The sequence below is a fragment of the Sesamum indicum genome, linkage group LG7, assembly GCF_000512975.1.
Source record: "Sesamum indicum cultivar Zhongzhi No. 13 linkage group LG7, S_indicum_v1.0, whole genome shotgun sequence".
NCBI lineage: Eukaryota > Viridiplantae > Streptophyta > Magnoliopsida > Lamiales > Pedaliaceae > Sesamum > Sesamum indicum.
In genome coordinates, this window is record NC_026151.1 from 3,956,481 (window position 1) to 3,979,730 (window position 23,250).

Sequence of the window (23,250 nt, forward strand, 5' to 3'; positions counted from 1 at the left end):
TTTTATATTATTAGTTGTGGTGTGAAATCAAGTATATGTTAATTTAAATTAAATTAATAGTTATATTTTTTATTGATTTAAAATTATTAACAATGTAATATCAAGATAGTATAAAAAAAAGTACATCACTGGTTTATAAATTTGGAAAAATTATATATGTATGTAAATATATGAAACAATATAATTGAGATAATAATGATAGAAATTATTTTCAATAAGAATAAATATAAATAAATTTATTTTTATTTTCATCACCGTTGAAAAATTCAACTCAATAAAGAAATTATAAAAGGCTTCCTGAGGTTTGTCATAATTATGAATACTTTTTCGTTATTTAAAAAGTTACAAATAGTCATATGAAATTAATGTCAGGAGGAGATATTTGTTAGATGATTATTAATACCAAAAATATATTTATAATAATAAAAAAGATATCGAGAAAACTTTATAAAAAATGTATATTATAAATGAAAAATACAACCAAACAAGGCATAGTTATTTTATAGCCCAAAACATAATATGAAATTAAAATGTGAAATGTTGTTAAGAGAGTGAGACGATTTCTAAAATTGCTAGTAGGGGTCATCACTGATTCCAATACCGGGCACAGGCACAGGCAGCAGAGGGAGTGGGAGTGGAAGTAGTAATTTCTGGAGTGTGAGCATCAACCAATTCATGTTCATCCAGTTCACGCCACGCACTATTCCTCATTCGTTTCTCTTCCTTCTAAGTTCAATCAATTTCTGACTATTTCTGGAATTTGATCAAAACGGTCTCACTCAAAATTGAACTCAATTTACCCAAGGAAGAAGTGTTTTTGAGTTTGTGGTTATTACCGTCGGAACAGTACGAATGGAGAACTCCGGTGAGCGCTGTTTTGTGTAAATTTCGCGGACTTTTTTATTTTTCAGTAATGTGGTTCAATTTGTTTGTAGGATTTATTGAATTCCTGTTAGTTTCATTCAGTTGTTGTGTTTTTTATTTCGTTAATTTATGTGCATGCGGATTGTTGAATTCTGTTTTTTCGGCTGATCTTGCTTATAATTGTTTTTGGTTCTTTTTATTGAACGGATTGTTGTTGCCAAGTGATTAAATTTTCTGCATGATGGGTTTGGACCTACTTTTGAGATTAGGTGCTGCTGGTTATTTTGTTGAAAGTTGATGATTAGGTGGGGGGAGTTTCTCTTCTGGGAAAAAGGATTGTTTTCCGCTATTCGCTGAGATGCTAATTGAGATTGACTTATAATTGTAGACTAGTTATTTTTGGTATATACTACTTGGAATTGTGGTTTTCTTGATAAACTGACTGTTCTGCTACTTCTTACTCCTCAGAGTCATTACCTATTGATTTGTTTTCTGGCAATGGGCTGAACTTAACATCAGATATTCTTGTTTGTGGTCTGCGCAGGAAGCCATCCGGAGGTGATGGTTCCACCAGTTGAGGGTGTTGCAGGAGGTGGGACGGCATATGGATGGAGTGAAAGTGGCATACAAGATCCAAACTTATTAAGGGGCTCAATTGATCCCCTGAAAATTCATTCTTCAGAATTAGTGCATGTGTGGTGCATGCCAAACTCAGCAAATGTTGGACCGCAGGACATGCCTCGTCCATTGGAACCCGTAAGTTTGGACATCCTTGTTTCCAGTTCTAAGATATACCAATTAATATTACTTTTATCTTATAGTTATAGTTCTCGGTGTTATATCCTCGGGTTGTATTAATTATGGTGTAATCATTAGAACGAGGATCCACAGAAAGTACTAATGTGTTTCGCCTACTATCTTGGAGCAAAATTTTGAGATTTTGCAAGTTGTACCATTTAACTTCTTTTGCCAGATGTTGAAAATATGCATGTTTTTACGAGTTTGTATTTTATTTGGTACTGGCTAAATTTATTCATATTACTGCTGTTCTCTTGCATTTAGTTCCTTATTAAGTTGTAGTTTTGAAGCAGCACTGCTTTTACTTATCCTTACTTACAGACTGCTTCCTACTTGCCACCATCATTCCTGGGACAGATTTGTGATTTCTCATATTTTATCTATCTATAATATATGTTGCCTTCTGTCTAACATAGTTACCCCTGAAGATATCTCTTTTAGCAGCAAGGAATGAGAGGGAAAATGTCCAAATAGCTCTACGTCCGAAAGTTTCTTGGGCAGGGTCTAGTATTGCTGGAAGCGTGCAAGTGCAATGTTCTGATCTGTGCTCCACTTCTGGTGATAGGTTTGTCTCTTAAATATTCAAATTTGATTGTCTTGTGGTGTGTGATAAAAATTGATGTGCTGACTATTTAGATGTATGCAGATTGGTAGTTGGCGAATCATTGAAGATGAGGAGAGTAGTGCCTATTTTAGGTGTTCCAGATGCTCTTGCGCCTCTTGAATTGCCACTGTCTCAACTTACCCTTTATCCTGGGTACTGATGCCTTTTATCTTGAACTTCTCGATCTATTTGAGCTACATCATTTGTAACATGATTATTATTTTCTTGCAGAGAAACAACTGTGATTTGGGTTTCAATTGATGTCCCAACAACACTGCCCCCTGGTCAATATGAAGGAGAAGTCATAATTACAGCCACCAGAGCTGATGCAGAGTGATTGTCTATCCTCTTTACTTCAGTTAAATATTAGTTCTATAGCATTGGAATTTAATATCATGTCACCTAATCAATTTTTTATGTTTAGAAAGAGTAGCGTACATAAGTTATTGGACTATATGGCAACACTTCTCATTCTGACTTATTACAGAACTACAGCACAATGTCTGGGTAAAGCTGAGAGAAACCAACTATACCAAGAACTAAAGAGTTGTCTTGATGTTGTGGAGCCCATTGATGGAAAATCATTGGACGAAGTGGTGGGTTCTATAGTCAATTTGACACCATCCCCAGTTTTTGCTTCCATCCTGAATTTGAATTTGTACCAGATGCTTCTGTGACTTTCTAATCAATCTTCTTTGCCCTATCTTTTTAGGTGGAGAGAGTCAAATCTGCATCCATATCTCTGAGAAGAGTGCTTCTGTCCCCATTATTTTCTGATTTATATTTGGATAATGGATCGGTCGACCTAATGGAGGAGGATGCCATTTCAAACCTTTCAGTCCGCGTGAAGCTAAGTTTAACAGTCTGGGATTTCATTCTTCCAGCTACACCATCTGTTCCAGCTGTTATTGGTGTATCCTGCAATCATGTTACCCACAAATGTTAATCTTGTGTTTCACGTATGCTGTTGTGCTCCCAATCTTATGAGGTTCTCTATTTAGCTGTCTACCAATTTTCATCCTTTTAGCCCTTTGTTTCTTTATTCTATTGAGCAGCTCTTGTAAAATTACAAGGTAAGATCTAATATTTCAGACTGTGTTTGTCAATTGCACTAGAAAATGCTAAGATTGGCATGCAGAATGATGCAGTTAATTTTGTTCCACTTGGCATTTCTGGACACTGTGATTGACAACCGAATTGGTGTTGAACATGTGATGCAGTTAATTTGATTCCACTTGACAGTTCTCAGCCTGCTTTTTTTCTTTTTGTCCCCATTTCTCCCTACATAAATTGGCAAATCAATTTATCCTTGCTACAAAAGAAAAAGTAAGACACACAACATGAGCTTCCTTAATATAAATAGATATCTGACACTGTGATCGAGGACCGATTTGGTGTTGAACATGGAAGTAGCGAGTGGTACGAGGCACTGGATCAGCATTTTAAATGGCTGCTTCAATATAAAATCAGTCCATATTTCTGCAGGTGGGGTGAAAGTATGCGAGTTCTGACTTACACTTGTCCATGGCCAGGTAATATAGCATCCAGCATCCTAAGGTGCTAGTATGATTCATTGAACTAGATAATTTAATCGTAAGAGAAAAGTTATCTATCCCAGTGAAGTTCTGTATGATTCATTCACCTAGATAATGCAATTGTAACAGAAACAAGTTATCTATAGAGGTGAAGATTTGTTTGGATTGTAGCATGTTCACTTTTCATTATCTAAAATATTTGTTATTGGATGCTGCACATGAATTATAATATTCTGTAACTCTATTCTCTAAGAGTTAAGACTTATTACGCTATGTTCGAGTTAAATATTGCCTCTTGTTACCACACTTCTTTGTTGCTGGCTTTCTAAAGTTCCTTCTGGTGTTGGTGCAGCTGATCATCCCAAATCCGATGAGTATTTTTCTGATCCCAGGCTTGCAGCATATGCAGTACCATACAGACCAGTAGTCTCCGTGTATGTGCACATTTGCCCCTTAATCCTAGCTAATTCTATCTTGTTTTTTTCTGTTACTTAGGTTGCTTGTCTTCTTATATTTGCCTCTTAATGTGCATTAGTGGTGATACACCAAAGGACTTTCTGCAGAGACAAGTTGAGATACTACGAACAAAGAATCATTGGAGAAAAGCATACTTCTATTTGTGGGATGAGGTGAGAACAGGAGAGACAACTCTGCTCAATTATAATTTTCAGCTTCTGTAGTGGCTTGTTTGGCATGATGTCTAGGGGTTGATTGGTCTGTATATGCATTTTTCTTGATAACAAGTGTTACTGTAGAGATTCCATGAATGATGTGTCTGGATAACAATATTGAGAAGAAAGGAAATGAAATCAAAGAACGAGAAGAAGGAATAGTGGATAAATTTTTCTTATTATCACTTTATGTTGGAGGTCTACAGGACATAAACCTTAGCATCATCAAGGAATGCAAGAAAGTTTACATGTATAAGAGAACTCTTTTGAGTTTGATGCATTTCCTTCACACTCTTCCCATATGCAATTTGTATTGCATATTCATCATAAAATGTTGAACACCAACTATGTTTCTTCTCTGCTATTAATTTTCAAGCTTTGCAGTCTATACATTCTATAACATGCTTGCATATGAAAGTTTTAACTCTTAAATATACGTACATTTCTTCTTCTTTTACTTGTTTGTGTTTCTTTCATGGTCTGTAATTATATTATGTCCAGCCGCTGAACCTTGAACATTATGAAGCTATCCGTAACATGGCAAGTGAGATTCATGCTTACGCACCCGATGCCCGTATTATGACAACTTATTATTGTGGTGAGTATTCATCCTTGTTAACGATTTATGCACTTTGCACGTGCTTTTATCTGAACTAGGTGCTCATGTTCTACCTGAAAATTTGGGCAACTAGTATTAACTTATTTCTATAATGCTTAATAATCATGACTGTAGCATGTTTGATAGTGCCCCATAACCAAATTCAAGAAGAAAATAAGCTGATACCCAACTTCGTATATCTGGCCTGCAAGTATTTCTTGGCAAGGCAATAGGTAACAAACGAGTCTCAATCTTAAATTTGTTCCAATCAGAAGAGATCAGATATTGACTAGCATTTCCTGACATTCTAACTTGAGCATCACAAAGGCTCTAACTGGAGCTCAAGAATGCATAGCTGGATCATGCCTTAGAAGGGCTCATATGAAAGTTATAAGTGCTAGATCATGTCTATTTAATTATTCGCTTTAGTAACATAATATTTGAATGTGAAATTTTCGTTTGAGAAGTTCTGCTACACTGGCATATTAGACTTCTTCTTCAGTTAAGTAGTTTTATACTATGTTTCTATCCTTTCTCTTGTGTATTATTCGGTGCCATACTGAATACTATTATCTTCTCTAGTGAGTCAAACATAATATAATACCATATGTGCTAATTGAGCGTGATATTCCCACTGGAAAGTATTTCAAGTTTTCTTTCTCTTTATCCATCATACTTGATAATTACTCTCCAAGTTTTTCACTGCGATTATCGCCATTCAGACCCATTTAGCTACTCAGTTAAGCATTTCAATGGTGATGGGTTGAGACGTCAGACCGTTGTATAGTTTGCTAGACAACTTATAGCGTAGTTGCTCTAATATCTGGTTAGTCTAAACTTCTCTTTGTGGCTTATTCTACTATCTGAGAGACACTCTTTTACACTAGCTCCGATAATGCATATGATGTACTCAGATGGGCTTCTGACGTGATGCAGGTCCAAGTGATGCACCCCTGGCCTCTAACAACTTTGAGGCTTTTCTTAAAGTTCCAGAGTTTCTTCGCCCTCACACGCAGATTTATTGCACAAGGTATTGATGATGACTTTCTCTTCAAGGTTTTATGTTAAGTGTTTTAGTCTCCAAGAAAGTGCATGGCAACTATTGAATCTATCTCATTCATCTGGAGTTGCTACTTATTATATGTATCAAGCCTGCAGTTCCAGAATCATGCATTAAGCTCTTCATATTTGCTTTTGGGGATAGACAATAGAGGTCATTGATATGTTCACACTAGAATGGAATTTACATTGCTGGATAATATGGACCATAAAATTAATAATATTCACAGCTTTACTTTGCTAGTAAAGACCCAGATAATCATTACCTTTTCATTTGCCTTGCAGTGAATGGGTGATTGGCAACCGCGAAGATCTGGCAAAGGATATCATAGCAGAAATACAACCTGAAAATGGTGAGGTAATGTGTTTTAATCCTTTTCCATTTGTAAAACCCATTCTTCTGGAAGAACTCTTGATGCTGTTCAGAACCATGAATTCTTGATATGGTTGTCCTACTTGAGTCCCGACTTTATCCTCAACCTCCTATAGAATTGAAGACACTCTAAAGGAGAATATGCTATCTAATAAATTTTTTCCCTGCCTTTTCCAGTCAGTCAAGTGGGTTCTAGTATTGTGCACAAGGTCAGTCTCAGGGTTTTGTTTTCATATGCCACATGCTTATCCTGCCTTGCTCAAGGGCAAGGGAAGAGTTGGAGCAAGCATTTGGGTTACTCTTATACAGGAAAGGATTATAGGAACATTGCAAGTAAATAAGTAATAGTGATAGGGCCATTCTTGAACACAGCGCAGATTGACCTAAATTTATTGTTCAGGACTAGTGTGCTGCACACTACAGCGCGTCCCAGGAAAACTGTGAGATGAAAAATTATGCTCAAACTAAGACAACAAATGGAAATCTAGTAGATATTTCGAAGTGCTTTTAACATCCGGATATCTGGATATGATGGACTCTGTTTCAGAACATTTATTTAGGGCAAAAAGTAGGAGTGAACAATCTTGTATCTGAATGAGAACCCATGGAACTCCTTTCCTAGACCAAATGCAGACAGCAGACTCCTATAATAGTCTTATTTAAGCTGGGTTAATCATTAATTTCATATATTATATCTGGATGCTGACATGGCCTGTTTTACATTACATCTTAATACAGGAGTGGTGGACATATGTTTGCATGGGACCGTCTGATCCTCATCCTAATTGGCACTTGGGGATGCGAGGCACACAACACCGTGCGGTAATGTGGCGCGTATGGAAGGAGGGTGGGACAGGATTTCTCTACTGGGGTGCAAATTGTTATGAGAAGGCGACGGTTCCCAGTGCTGAGGTTATTTGATCATCTAGAGGACATCAAATTGATAGTGATATCAATATCTTTTACAATCATTTCTCGGATTTTTGACATTCTGATGTATTCTTCTCCAGATTAGGTTCAGGCGTGGTCTCCCTCCAGGTGATGGAGTCTTGTATTACCCTGGTCAAGTATTCTCATCTTCGCAGGAACCTGTTGCTTCCTTGCGATTGGAGCGGCTCTTAAGTGGTCTACAGGTACTTAAATGCTTGATTATTTGAGGCCATTTTCACTGTTATTTTCCCCAGTGGATGAGTATTTTATATGTTTCTGTGTTGTATTTAACTCTTTGTGAGTTAGACTTAACAACTTTTAAAATGTAAATTTATAGTGAGAATCATCTGATATAGACCTTTCTTTTTACCAGAATTTTCACATTTATTTGTTGACGTTTTCAGTTGAGGATTTCTGTAACCATTTAAATTGCTGCATTTGATAACTTTTATTGTTTTAAATCGGATATTGAATTCATTTCTTCATCGTGTATCATTTGTGAAATATTCTAAATGTTCTTATGGTATTTTGTTATATGATCTATAATTTACTTCTTTTACTTATTTTCAGGACATTGAGTATCTCAAGCTCTACTCTTCGAGATTTGGTAGAGAAGAAGGGCTTCATCTTTTGGAAAAGACAGGCATGTATTTGGGTCCGGAGAGATATACTCATGAGCACATGCCAATTGATGCCATGCGTGGTGAAGTTTTCAGGACATGCCGAGCTGAAAATAACTTCTGATTTGATAGCTTCTGTTTTTATGTAGCATCATCCAGTCTTTAAACCATATCTATTCAGCATGTGTTTATTTTGACAAACCCTGAAATCTTGGACATAACTTTAGTCAGTGAGGATATGGATATGCATTGTTAATTAATAATTCCAGCGGTTTTCACTCCCTTTAGTTCCAAAACCTTATAATTTACTTGCAAGTAGCTGCTTCTTGTTTTATTTTGTTCTCTGGCTGATAGGCAATATATGACTCATTCACAGCTGTTCCTGCAGTTTGAAATTTACTTATCATTTCTAGTTTTCCTTAAAAAACCAGTTTCTAGACGTTTAACTCCCTTGAAGTTGCGTCTTTATTTCTAATCAGGCAAGCCTAGTCATCATGTTGTGTGCAATCTTTACTGTGTATGTGTAACTTTGTTCTCTACAGTTGCCAAAAGCAAGAAGATGTTAGGGGACTGTAGAGTCTTGGATGTCTGTCCCTTCATCTATCATGCCACAATTATACCAAAAGTGCGGGGGGTAATGCAACCATAGGCTCCGTATTAATTGCTTTTGAAGATGATTAATCCTCTTTGTTAGATGATTGATCAGGATTACTTTTGTCCACAGAAGTAGTAAGTGTTGTCAACAATGCGTTGCTCATAAGTCGTCGCCAGGCACATGTATTTGTCAACTCCAATAGTGAACGGTTTGAATAAGCATTGATAAACATCCTACGCAACAGACAGAATGTCGTGATGTGCATCGGTTTAGCATGCTTATCTAAATTTTGATCGTCAATTTAGTCCAACGAAAGTTAAATCTCTTCCCAAGTAGCACATTCTGTACTTAGTTGACATTTAAATTTCGAACAACTTCAATCATTCATATTTAGTGAATTGTGTAGGTATTTCATTATACATATACATAACTTTGGTTGTTCCTAGGATGTCATAATTAAGTGCAAATTGGTGGAGGCATTGAGCAGTAGAGTAGTATAGTACAGTCATAATTCAGGTGCCCCACAATCCAGCCACCACTGAGTACAGGGTTTAGCCCTAGCCCATGCCCTCTTATCGTAAAGCCTTAGAAAGGTGATGATGATTTCTTCTTTTACACAACCCAGCATAAGCACATATTCAAGATGCGAACACGAGATCTCTTATAGAAAATTTTTGTGTCCAAACTATGGCCTATCCCTTGAGGACTAGAAAAGGCGATGATGATGATGAGTGAAATGTTGCCCTAAAGATTCAGGGCAACAGACATTTTGGTGCCAATTGAACCCAGAAAGAAGTAAAAAAAAAAAAAAGAGAGGAAAAAAGGCGACCGAAAAGATAATAAAACTGGTGATGATTGCTGCCAAGACTTTCACTAATTATTCTCTTTATTGACGTTTAGCTGCTCAATGCTTTCCCCTTACAGCTGTATGCTTTGCAACTAGACATCCCCTTTTTTCCTGGATTTGTTTTTATGGGTCTTGCACATGTGCATCAATGCACTAATAATTATGTGTTTGTGCTGTTGTAATAACGTTTGATTGACGACTTTGGCGGTCTTGAGTTCCAATCTCCTCGTTGACGGTGTCTTGAATGATTTTATTAGTTATATTAAGAGTGATTAGTCTTGTTATGTATTCTACGGTCCGAGTTAAAAATTATGAGGTCTTGACTGATCAAATTTGAATTGAAATATAAGATGTTAGATCTTATTTTAGTATTTTTATAAAGTTTGGGAGGCATTATGATGTTCTTGGTTGTTTGGAAATTGAGAGCCCATGTCAAGAACATTCCGAGGTTGCAAATGCATATTGGGGTGATGCGTAAAGATATTTTGGTAATTTATACATGGTATAATTTTGTGGGTGAATCACGACCACTTATTTGAAATTTGATATAATTATAAATATCTTATTGTCATTTGAAAAAATTACAAATACTCTTTTGATTTTAATCCTAACAACGAACCCATTCTGTTAATCTCTGCATGGGTTGTCATCCAATTTTTATGATAAACTGACCAAACTGTCTTTTTAGATTATGAATTATGTTCTTTTAGAATTTTCTAAAATATTTTTATGCACCAATACGCCTTATAGAATATTTAATTTACACAAGCTCAAATTTTTTTTTTCGTTTTTTCAGTATTGTTTTACTAAAGAAATAAATTCAGCAATGGTAAAGTAGTAATGTTTACCTAACCATAAGGGCACATAATTATTCTCATTTGAGGAGGTATTTGTAATTTTTTAAACAATATCAGAGTATTTATAATTACGTCAAATCTCATCAAACAAGGTTATAATTCAGCTTAACTTTTTTGTTTAAACAGGAAATGGTAACTATAATTAATTCCTAACGTTCCAATAAAGATACTCCAATCGAATGTTGATTAAACACACAAAAACAAGTTGACAAAAAGTGCTTATCAATTTATTGCTAAAACTCAGTTGAAAAAGTATTTTTGATTTATAATTTTTATTTTTAAATCATTTAAATTAAGTTGGTTTCAACCTATAGTTACTAATAGTTTTTTATCAACTTCTGGAGCTCATTCGTAGAATTATAAATATCAAATTATTTTTTTGAGTACTCTAATTTCAACTTCTTCATCTTCTCCTTTTTGTTCACTTTTTTATTTCCACTCAAAACGCATATTTGATCTGTTCAATCACAGAGTCGATCGAACACTTCGTGTTCTCTTTCTTCATTCATATATTTACACACAATACATATATATATATACATAACTTTTACATAGATGGGGTGTCACTTGTGTGTATATTACATAAAATAAAAAAAAGTAGAATAATATTTAGAGTTAAAGATCCAAAGCTCACTAACTAGTGCCAATCGGATCATCACATCTTATTTGATTCCTAAAATTCATGCTACATAATTTGAAAATTGTGAATTTGAGTCCAATAATTATGAGTGTCTCTTTACTTTTGTAATAATAATTACTATTCTTTTTTATCTCATTTAAAAATATTAGTTGATCTGAATTATTAATACATTAATATAATATTTGATTTAAATATATTAAATAAATAATTAAATATATATATTGTTTTAAAAAAAGGTTAATTATACACTTTTCCCCCAAAAAATTTAAGATTACACCATCCCATCCGAAAGTTCTTTATTAACACCTAATTGCGAGTTTGAATAAAAAATACTGACATCAATAAAAAGAATTATATAATTTTCGAGTTCATTCAATATTCTCTTATAATTATTTTTGTACTTGTAACAGGGTAAATATAATATAATATATATATATATATAAAGTCAAAATTCTGTAATTATACTATATAAAATTCTCGAATAAAAAACAGTCGTTTATAAATGTAAAAAAAAAAATTACACTTTTGGTGCTTTTTCTTTTGTCTACTTCCTATGTACGAAGTAATATTGATATTATTATTGTATTTATTTTTTTATTAAAAAATAATATGCAACAATAACGTTCATCTAATGAAGAAGGGCATGCAGCACACAGAGACACGTGCGTGTGCGTTAGTAGTCAACGAGTAGTGTAAGCAAACAGCCAAAACAGTAGCACGTTTGGTACCAAACTCTTCTTACCAGATTTGTGCTTATCCCACCCCCAATTTCTCTATTGATTAGGGTTTTGACCATTTGACCCCCCCAGCTGTTTTCCAACGTCCTAACCGACACCGTTTCGTCTCGTCATCCCTTCTTGTCCTTATCTCTTCACACGACCAGGGGCATTCTTGGTATTTTCGGAATTGTTGTTTTGCAGACATACCCACATGAAAATTCCAGAAAATTTCCCCAGCCACCAACACGCGCTCCCTTTCTTTTTCTTCTTTTGGTCAACAAATAAATAAGAAATTATAATTGAATTGGTTTGATTTGAAAAAAAAATATCCTACATCAGATTACAATATTATTTCTGTAATTTTTAATTGTATTTTTCATTTCATAAAAATATTACACTAATTTTTCTTATGGGGTGTTTTCGTAACTTGTGAAAAACATGAAGTGTTTATTTAACTTAACTTAATTTTACAAAATATCGATATAATTTACCTTATAAATTATATCAGTAATTCAATTTTATTATTATAATAATTAGGTGGTTCAAGAGTGACACTTTATTATTGCAAAAAATATATTGGGAATTGAATTTTTGAGGAATTTTGAGAACTAACTTTGATTTCTCCTTTAAAAAAAAAGAGAATTTCATAGTCAATTTTTCTATTTGTATATAAAAGGACCATTTGACCCTTACATTGCTAAAATAGAAAATATTAAATAGATAAAAAAACGGACTTCAATCAATATATTTTGTCTTTATATGAATTTATGGTGATGAATTAAGAAAAGATAATTTCAAATCTTATCAATTTAAATTAAGAATTTAAAGAAAAATGATAGTTTTTGCCCTTTATTTGGAAGTAATAAACAAAATGGAGGGAGGGCACAATTGTCTTTGCAGAAAACCGGCTGGGGTTCAAAATTCCCAACTCCCAAGAGGTCCAATAAACGACAAAGCAATGCAAGAGACGTAGCGAGTTGCTCCGACAAGTGTCACAGGTATGCAGATCGCTCCACGTGGACGGCCGGATTGAAGCTAGTGGTATCTTCACCGCGAAGAAGAAGCTGTAAGCCTGTCTCCCATGGCCTTTAACCACAGTTACAGAAAGCCCCAATTCCAACCATGGTTACCTACCCGCCGCTACTTTGATTTCACCATAGTAAACAAGCTTTGTTTAATCAGTGATGACTCCTACTACTATTACCAATAAACAATTCAGTTCAAATCTCTCTTTTTGTTGTTTTCTCTCTCTAGCTAGATACCAACAAACGGGAATACTAGTACAGACAAATTAATTTCTCTTGTTAGTAGTAGTAGAAAGCAAGAAATCAGTGTTTGAAGCAGCCGTCGTGTTTGATGAACATGGGGAGCTTCACCGGAGTTGGTCGCTGCTGCTGAGTTGAACCGGCGTTCCCTTTTTTTGTTTCGTTCGAGAGAGGAGTTTGTTTATTTTTCTTTGGGATTTTCGAGGGACTTTAAGTTTTTGTTAGATTTTGCTACGAAATCATCCTTCTTTTTGAGGAAGAGAGACGATTTCCGAGATATTTATATTATATATATATGTATATTTTAGCTTTTTAGCTTCTGGGCTCAAACTTCTTTGCTTTCTTACAAAAGAGTTGTTGGTAGAATGGTCCGTCTTTTTCAGCTGAGTTGAAGTTTTATGGTATTTGATGTAGTTATGGGAATAGCTTCAGCTTTTTTGCTGCATTGATTTTGAGTTGAAGTTATAAAGTCTTGAGCATGCAAGAAACCATGGTGGAAATTGAGAATTCCTCACCGTTATCAGTGTCGCCGGCTTCTGGAGAAGCCCATATTCTCACAGTTGATAATCAAATAAAAGCTGATCAATCAGCAGAAACAATCCTGCAGCCCACCAAGAAAAAACGAAGTCTTCCCGGAATGCCTGGTAAAAGAAAAGTTCATTTCACTTGGGAAAAAACCCGGATGAAAAGTTGAGCACAAGGGTTTATGATTTTATATCTGAAATTTTTAACTAATTTTTCATGTGTTTTATAGATCCGGACGCAGAAGTGATTGCGTTATCACCCAAAACATTACTCGCTACAAACAGATTTGTATGTGAGATCTGCAACAAAGGCTTCCAACGGGACCAGAACCTACAGCTTCACCGGCGGGGCCACAACCTGCCGTGGAAACTCCGGCAGAGAACCAGTAAAGATATAAGAAAGCGGGTTTATGTCTGCCCGGAGCCCACTTGCGTTCATCATGATCCCTCGAGAGCCCTCGGTGATCTCACCGGAATCAAGAAACATTTCTGCCGGAAACATGGCGAGAAGAAGTATAAGTGCGAGCGGTGCTCCAAGAAATACGCAGTTCAGTCCGACTGGAAAGCCCACATGAAAACTTGCGGAACTCGCGAGTATCGTTGTGATTGTGGGACTTTGTTTTCCAGGTGAATTTCTTCAACTTTTTAACTCTTTTTTGCATAAAATGATGGCAGACAACAGCGCAATTTACAGCGTTTCCATCTCGTGTAGGAGGGATAGTTTTATAACGCATAGAGCGTTCTGCGATGCGTTGGCTCAGGAGAGTGCGAGGTCTCAGCCTTCGGTGCTGCCGACTTCAGGCGGAGATATGAAGGTTAAGTTGGTTGAGCCTCCGCCACCTGCGGCTTCCAGTCCGCCGCCGCCGCCGCTTACTCCGTCGACCGGTGTGTTGTCTCCGGTTTTGTCCATTCGAAGTTCTGGTAAATTAATAAGAATCTTTATACTACTGTGCTTAGTAGTGTTCTTTATTCAGAAGTACTTTGACGACAATGATGCTCTCATTTGGTTACATTTTTATCGTACATATGTATGTCTTAGAACTAGGATTTTACATATGTCTTGAATGGGGTTTTTCTTGATTTTGTTCATCCCAGGATCAAAAATCGTTTGTTCATCAGAGAGTCATAAAGTGGTGGGATCCACAATTTACTAATGTTGCATGATTAGGACCATGTTTTTATCCTTTTTTTTATGATTAGTTGATTACTTATGCACACATTGAGCTGGTCTGTTTTGGTTATTTGTGTGTGTGTTTTTGGTGTGGGGGGTTTTATATATCTTTACTGTTGCATAATGTAGCTCAAAGATCGAAGTGTGATTAAAAGGAGATTGATTTCAGAGAGAAAGGAGTGTATGATTGCATGGGCCTTTTACTCGAAAGCTTTCTTTTTGAGTTCAAGTTGTTGCATATTGGGATTCAGAATTTAAAGGGATTTTCTTTTCAAAAAGGAATCTTTTTCTCTTGATCATGTGATCTTTTCTCCTCCGTGTTTTCTTTTTCTGTCAGCAGCAGAATTGCCGGAAAATCACTCTGCCAACTTTCCACCACCACCACCAGGACCAGCAGCTTTAACAAGTTCCATTGCCACCACCATCACCACTACTACTCCAGCTATAGCCACGGCCACAGCCACAGTCACCACCAGCAGCTGTTCCACCTCCGGCAGCAATGTCCCCGGCAACGGGACAGTTTTTGCCCATACATTCAGCTCATCAGCTTCGGGACTTGGTCAATCATCACAGGAACCAGCATCTTACTCCAGCATACTCTGTGCAATGGCTGGATCACACCAGCCCGCCGTTGACCCAATGTCACTCTCATTGTCTTCACCTTTCCACAGCCCATCGCCTCTATTCTCAGCCACGTCTCAAAGTCCTCAACCGCACTATGTGTCGAGGCCGCAGCCAGCACTATCCGCAACCGCATTGCTGCAGAAAGCGGCTCAGATGGGTGCAACATCATCCAATCCTTCATTCCTCCGTGGCCTCGGGTTGGCTCTGCCGTCTCCATCCGACCCACAAGAGAATACTTCAACCATGGCTTCTACCTCGTCAACCACCCCAACACATTGGAGCAGCAGTGTGAAGCTTGAAAACAACTCGCTCGCATCCGGGCTCGGCCTCGGGCTTCCATCTAGCGGATCTTCAAGTTTGAATGAACTGATGATGACCCCATCAACTCTATTCGGCAACAAGCCCGCGACCCTCGATTTTCTCGGGCTAGGAATGGGAGCAGGTGAAGCCTCACCGGGGGGTTTCTCTGCCTTCTTGAGCTCAATTGGTGGTCGTCTCAACATGGCAACAACTGCTTCGTTCCCCGGTGTGAGACCGGCCGGAGAGACATGGAACGACTCGCCCGAGCGAAAGCCTTCCATGCTATAGTTGGTCACTTAAGTCGACGTCATCTCGGTTTCCGGGTGTGCTGCTACCGGAATTGATGCTCAGATTTCACAGGTGAAGTCACTCTTCCCCACTTTGAATTTGAGTTGGGGAGTTGTGTATAAGAAGTCTCTTTGATTTTACTGTATGCTTTTTTACTTCACAGTTAGTATGTAAAAATGCAACTGCGCTTCAAGTGTATTATACCTCAACAGATTACTTGAAGTGAAAATCCAATTTTCAAACAGTGTCCTGTCCTGTCCTGTCTGCCTCAATATGAGCAACAAATTGGATTAATTTTTTCATTTATTTTAAAAATGAGATGAATTTAACTATAATTTTGTTTTCATAATTAATTATGAGATTGTGAATTTAAAATCATTTCTTATAAGTTGATGTTTTGGTGAGCTCATTTATAACATTACAAGTTTATATATCTTATGAAGATTCTTTTTAAATGTAAAAGATGTTAGTCCAATCTTATTTTAATTTTTATTGAATAAAATAAAATAATGTGGTTTTATAATATGTTAGTGGTAACGAGTTTGTAATTAATTTGAGAAAGAGTTAATTTGTTAAAAAGAATATTAAATACTTTTGAACATCTTACAAAACCATCAGAACGTCCTTTCCACTTGTGAATGAGTTCATGTGATGTATTGCAATAATTTTTATCTTCAAAAAAAATGAAAAGAAAGCTTACGATTCCAATGTTTTAAATTTTTTTTGTAGAATTTCATATTTAAAGTAGATGTCTGAGTTTTTAAATAACTTGAATAATTTTAACAGTAATTAAATTTATAATTTTACATATTTTATATTTTAAATAATATTTTATTTGCTATCTCATCTAAGTATATTATTTCTTTCACATGTTATTATTTGATTAATTAATAAAAAGATTTTTTTTGGCAACAATGTTATTATTTGATTAATTAATAAAAAGATTTTTTTTTGGCAACAATGCAAGTTCAATTATTGCATATGAATAAATAATTATATAATTTAGTGGGAGCATTATTAAATTGAATACATTATTTTTTTAAAAAATGATATTTAGTCAAAATAATTATTAGTGACAGGCAATAAGTAAAATAATAAGTAAAAAGTTGTATTTTTTAATATAAAGGGTCAAAACAGTTTTTATAATTTAAATTTATTTTACAAGTAATTTTTTCAAAACGCTATTCATATAGACTTTTTATGATTTTCGAAAATCATATATTATTTTTAATATCTAATGAATGTGAGTGTAATTATTTTAATTGGTTAATATAATATTTAAAAACATAAATCGCAAATTAAAAATACTCATATTATATATTATTATAAACAGCCTACCAAGAATTTGGACAGATGATGAAGTGGCAACCGTAATAATGACGACCCAACAGCGGTACGGTAAGATAGTTTATGGTAAAATGATGTCTATTTAGGGTAAAAAGCAAATGGGCTGCAAATTTCTGTTTTTGAGGCAGATAAATTGGTCTTTTATTGGCAATGCCATATGTATTTTCCCTTTCTCCATTTGGACAAACTTACACATTCCCTCATTCATTGCCCCAACCTCTTCTGTTTTTGCGCCATTAGTGTTGGGAAGATTCGTCGGATAAATTATAACGAGCTTTTTTAATATTTATTATAATTATAAAAATATTTTTTTATTATTTGAAATATTATAAATATCTTATTATGATTAACATTGTCTAACAAATATCTTCATACAATGGGTTGTCACGACGGGGTGTTTGTCGGACGTTGTAATTTACCCAAAATTATAACCAACTATCATAAAATTTGACATAGCTATGAACATAATTTTGTTATCAATATCCTTTAATAAATGATGAAATTATGTAATTTTTGAATAGAATCGTCAGTTTTGCTTTGCTGTATTTCTTTTTTTAAAATAAAAATTGTAAGGTAATCGAACAAGACAAAGTTTGAAGAAATTCATGACAACATTTTAGTCAGTTTTTCACAAAAAAAAAAAAAAAAAAAGAAGAAGGAATGAATGAAAATTTAATGGATTTTGAGTCAGTTGTTGGACGACCATTAAAATTAAAAATTATTTATAATTATGTCAAATTTCAAGAAAGCTTTTTGTAATTTATCTTAGTATTATAACAAGTTTGACAAAGATTCTTGAAATTGATATTTACAACATAAATTAGTATTGTATTGGATAAATTACATGACACTCCCATAAAATTAGGTGTAATTATGCAAACACCCTGCTACTTGCAAAATTGCAAAGTACACCTCCTAATATTATAACTGTAACTTATATCGACACCCTTTTAGAGGCAAAAGTATATAGAAACACTCACCGAAATGAATTGCATTGGCATTTTCTTAGGGGTTGTATTTATAATTTTGTAAAAAATATGTAATATTTGTGTAATTAGACTTAATTTGGGGATGTCGATGTAATTTATTCCATTATATTTTGAGCCAAAGCTAACAATTCCATATTCCAATTTGCCCCCAATTTTTTTTTTCTATTCGATTCTACTTTTGTGTATTTATTATAATATAAGATTTCATATAGTAATTGAAGAGGTGAAAAATGTTGTTTCTTTTAGGGTAAAATACACTTTGCCCAACTGAATTATTTTTGATATATCATTTACCCTTTAAATTAATAAATATATCACTTACCCCTTCAGTTGGACAAAGATGCCCTCATGCCTTAACAATTATATTATTTCTAATATATTTTAGGATTTTGCATTTTAAATTATTATCAATTTATTTTTAATCAACTTTTTTAATAAATAAAGAATTTAAAATTAATATATATATACAGTAGATACACAAAAAATATAATATCACCAACAACTCATATATGTTTTTTAAAAAGAAATAAAAAATATATATGCTTAATCAAAAGTTCAATATTTTTAGAAAAATAAATAAATATATTCTATCATAATCTTTAAAGAAAATATATTCAAAAATTCGATACGTAATTACTTATTTTTATCTAAAAGAATAAGTAGTTAATAACTTAATTTTGTAACCAAAATTAATAAAAGCTTATCATAATTTTTTTTATGTAATTATTGTACTCATTCATTACTTAACTTTGAGTCTATAAAATATAATAAAATTCAAACTATTTAATCCACTGATTATATTAATAAAAAATTATTAAAAAATTCTCCGAATTAAATATACATATATAATATAAGGGCAATATTGTCAAAAAAATTTAATTATAGGGGGTAAGTGTTACATTTATTAATTTAAGAATATAAGGACAATATTGTCTAAAAAAATTAATTATAGGGAGTAAGTGTTACATTTATTAATTTAAGAGAGTAAATATTACATTAAAAATAGTTCAGGTGCAAAATGTATTTTTACCCTTTCTTTTATCATTGTCTTATTATTCTTAAAAATAAAACACTAAAATTAATATATTACGTAATTTTAAATTAATATAAGTATTTTCTTATATTAACGGTCCTCTATCAAATACCCCTATAATACAATGTTATAAATGAGGTCTTTATTAGATGATTATTAATTTTAGACGAGCATTTATGATTTTTTAAATAATAAAAAAATATTTATGATTATAATAAATTTAAAAAATATCTATTATAATTTATTTATTTTTCTTTATTAAGATGAGATGAAATTACAAACGTCTTAATATTTTGGGGTCAAAATTAAATTGCATCTGTTGACAAAAAACAGGTGTGTTAAGGGGTGGGGTACCTTACCAGGAGAGGGACAGAGAAGAACAGCTAGAGAGTGGGGACATGCAAGTACTTAGATGATGAGGAGAGGGCCGAATTGTCAAATCAGCACTTAATTAACACCACTTTTGGCTATGGGTCCTCAATTTAATGCACCATCTTCTTTTTCAGACACCCCATAGACAATAATACTACAGTTTTTACATTGTTTTTCTCTTCCGACAACTATTCACTCCTTGTCATGATATTATAATGACATAATTACATTTCCACCCTAAATTTATGCTCTATTTATATAAATTATCCATGTTTTTTTACTTAATTATAAAAATCACTCGTGACCATAAAGTATGGATAATTTGTAATGATATCGACGTTTTTTAAAGATGTATATGTAATTTTTCAAAAAATAAAAATAATTTGTGTAAATAAAGCATAGGACAGGAGTATAAATGTAATTATTGCAAATATAATATGATATATATGGATATTATTGTATTTCTTTTTTATTTAATTTTATATATATGTGTTATAAGATATTATTGTTACATTAGTTGTTATATTTGAAAATATCGATGTCGATTATTACTGATGATTAAATATTAGAAAGTATATAAAGATAAAAGGAGACATATACTGACATTTATGAAATTCGGATCTATAATTGACATACAACACTGGCAATTATATATATTATCAGTGCGTCATTTTTATACATGTGTCATCAATAGTTTATAGTAATATAATTTACGTGAAAACCACATTTGGATACTTTAAAATGATTAAAATACTTCCAATTATAACTGTTATACATCAACAGAGTTGTAGTCGTGTATAAAGAATTTGGGTCATACCGATTCAGCCTAAATTGGAGTATGTACGGATTCAATAAGACTGTACAATCAAAACTATGTAGATAGTTCACATGAAATCGTATAGTATGGCATCCTCCATGTATGACTTTTCTACCCTAATTTTTGTTACAAGCTTAATTTCTACAATCTCACTTACTTAAAGGTCAAAGAGCTGTAATAGCGGGATTTTTCCCTGTTATTGTCATGAGTTCTGTCTTGCGGGATTATTTGGAGTTTATTGAAAGATATTCAGACTTGATCCAAAATAAGTTAGAGTAAAAAGACTTCACAAATTTGGACTCGGATCGATATTATAGAAATATGTTTTTGCAATAATATGCAAGCAACAATTGTTGCATAATTCTTATTGGAAATTTTGGTATAATTATACATATATTTTTTGTGATTTGAGAAATTATATTTAATATCCTTAATGTTTGATTCCGTCCAATAAATAAGTTATTTGTTTAGTCAAAATTTACTGAATTTATTAATATTTGCTAAAAGTTTGAATGGAAGTCTATATTCATTCCTAATTGACTTATTATTAATTTACTGCATGTAAAACAAATATTTTCTAGTCCAACCACCCTTATACATCTTTACACGTGCTAATGCATTTGATAAAGTACATCTTCACCCTTATAAGGTTAGTTTGATCAAAAGATTTATTTAACCCTCAATAAGTTAGTAGTAAATCAGTTCGGGGTAGACATAAATTTTCATTCAATTTTTTTTTTCTTCTAATATCAGCAAATTTCAAAAATTTTGACTAATATGTGGATCTATTTGTTGGATGGAAAAATATCAGAGGTACTATATGTAATTTTTTAAAATACAGAGGTCTAGAGCTCATATCAACTTTTTTCGAGAGAGAGTGGTAAGTGTATGAATATAACAATATCTCAAAAAATTGAATAATATATCAACTCGATTAATACATTAATATAACTAAAAATAAATTATACTAAATTCCCATAAATCGAAACAAAGTAATAAAACACGTAATAAAACTCGAATTTATAACCTCAAATTTTTTCAAATGGGCTCATCTTTAGACATCATTGGTGCAGAGTCATATAATTAATCAACATTGAATAGTGTGTGTTTCCTTATGTGGCAACTGGCAAAGCCCCTAATATAGAATAAGAAGAAACAAAGGTTTTTGGTGTAAATAACAAGTACTCATCATTGGTCAGCAGCTGCTATCTGCTGCAATAAAAATCATTCCACTCATGTAATAAATCAACCATCATCTTACAGTCTGTTCATAATTTCACATGCCAGAACTTTGATTTTTAATTGAATATGTTGGAGATATATACATATATAATTATATATATTTAAAAGAAAAAGATAACCAATTCAAAGAGTTTAAAAATTAAAAATAAATATAATAGTTTATAATTCATAATGACATTTTAATCGATCCACAAAAAAAAAAAAAATTTGATAGAATTCTAACAAGGACCGATGGGTTGAGCTAGTAATTATTGGACGACCGTTGATCAAGTGAGAATTGATAATTTTTCAAAAAATAATGAGATATTTGTAATTATATCAAATTTTCAAGGTGCCCGTTATAATTTATCCTAAATATGATTAAAAAAAGGATCAAACAATAAAAAAATTGTGTCTGCATTCAAAATGCAAATATAAAGCGCTCAAACATAAAGCGAAAATGTTGAGTATTTACTAATTTCACAAAACATTATATGCTTTAAGATGCACAGTGGGTCGGATTGGATCAGGCCAACCCAGTGTCAAAATCCAAATAAAAAGGTTGATTGGTTTGACCCAAACTAACTTGGGAACGGGTTGATCCTATGTATTGATATTTGAGACACCAACCAACCAAATCCAATAGTCGAGGACCACCTCGTCGTGGGCTGGGTTTGCTGGGTTTTTTTTTTTATTTTTAATAAAATAATACATTACATATAATTTTTATTCTATTCTTTCAAATTAACTATTCTACTAAGGTTTTTTATATATTTAAAATTTTACACTTTTATTTTTCATTTTCAAATTCTTAGTACTTTTTTCATTAATACTCTTTTTTTTTTTTTTTCAAAATTTATTTTAAGTTCTTTATGAATTTGTTATTATCTAAATTACTATTGTAAGCTTATTAGTCATTATATTATTAAGTTCGTTGTACAAATCTTAATATTATTTTTGTAATTATAAATTTTTATGTGATTTAATTTATTATTATTTATTTGATAAAATAATTATAAATTTAAGTAATTATTCAAAAAAACACCTTAATTTTGTAACAGAAAAATTAAAAAAAGCATGCCACTATCAAAATTAAAAAAAGAACACCTTAAACATATCAATTATTAAAAACTTTATTAATTTAATTAAATACTTATTTTATCAATTAATACAATATACAATTAATAACTATTATAAATTAATTAAATGGCCATAAACTTCAGAATTTGGGCCCGAGTCTGGGCTGGCTATCTGGAGATGATCCAAGAAATTAGATTGAGCGTTCGTGGCCCAATTTTAGAAACTCGCTAAATGGACTTCACACTACGAGAGGTCGTTTCAAAAGAATTGGGATAATTACACTACGCTACATAATCTATGATTTATTTACATAAATTATTTATAATTTTTGCATATTTGTAGACTATTTCTGATAGTGAAAAATGAGGTATAGTTTGTGCGGGAAAAAAATGCAAGCAACCCCCATGTGATGCAGAATAGCAAATTACTCTCTTATGAAAAAAAAAAATTAATTTACCTCCTTATATTTTTTTTAAAATAATGCAATTTATCTTCTTAAACAGGAAGGT

At 33.0% G+C, this 23,250-nt stretch overlaps 2 protein-coding genes across 3 annotated transcripts; both read left to right on the forward strand.

The window, feature by feature from the left end:
• Positions 575 to 8,348, forward strand: LOC105166164. Its single transcript, XM_011085410.2, has 16 exons — positions 575 to 865; positions 1,409 to 1,620; positions 2,091 to 2,227; positions 2,309 to 2,419; positions 2,498 to 2,599; positions 2,754 to 2,862; positions 2,979 to 3,179; positions 3,630 to 3,798; positions 4,154 to 4,235; positions 4,337 to 4,430; positions 4,974 to 5,070; positions 6,007 to 6,100; positions 6,415 to 6,487; positions 7,241 to 7,414; positions 7,513 to 7,635; positions 8,003 to 8,348. The coding sequence occupies exons 1-16, from the start codon at positions 853 to 855 to the stop codon at positions 8,174 to 8,176; spliced, it is 1,965 nt and encodes a 654-aa protein (XP_011083712.1). The 5' UTR covers positions 575 to 852; the 3' UTR covers positions 8,177 to 8,348.
• On the forward strand, positions 12,808 to 16,126 carry LOC105166165 (protein indeterminate-domain 2-like). 2 transcript variants are annotated; one of them, XM_011085411.2, is made up of 4 exons: positions 12,808 to 13,619; positions 13,730 to 14,126; positions 14,212 to 14,420; positions 15,008 to 16,126. In XM_011085411.2, the coding sequence occupies exons 1-4, from the start codon at positions 13,454 to 13,456 to the stop codon at positions 15,880 to 15,882; spliced, it is 1,647 nt and encodes a 548-aa protein (XP_011083713.1). In that variant the 5' UTR covers positions 12,808 to 13,453; the 3' UTR covers positions 15,883 to 16,126. The 2 variants fall into 2 exon arrangements, with proteins under 2 accessions (XP_011083713.1, XP_020551047.1); XM_020695388.1 differs by having other exon boundaries at positions 12,810 to 13,619; positions 15,011 to 16,126.

Bases quoted from the DNA above. Each gene is read 5' to 3' on its own strand.
- LOC105166165 (XM_011085411.2), top strand. From the start codon at position 13,454: ATGCAAGAAACCATGGTGGAAATTGAGAATTCCTCACCGTTATCAGTG. The intron at 14,127-14,211 runs GTGAATTTCTTC...CATCTCGTGTAG, and splicing joins TGTGGGACTTTGTTTTCCAG to GAGGGATAGTTTTATAACGC. The intron at 14,421-15,007 runs GTAAATTAATAA...TTTTTCTGTCAG, and splicing joins TTTGTCCATTCGAAGTTCTG to CAGCAGAATTGCCGGAAAAT.
- LOC105166164 (XM_011085410.2), top strand. The intron at 2,420-2,497 runs GTACTGATGCCT...ATTTTCTTGCAG, and splicing joins CAACTTACCCTTTATCCTGG to AGAAACAACTGTGATTTGGG. The intron at 6,488-7,240 runs GTAATGTGTTTT...ATCTTAATACAG, and splicing joins TACAACCTGAAAATGGTGAG to GAGTGGTGGACATATGTTTG.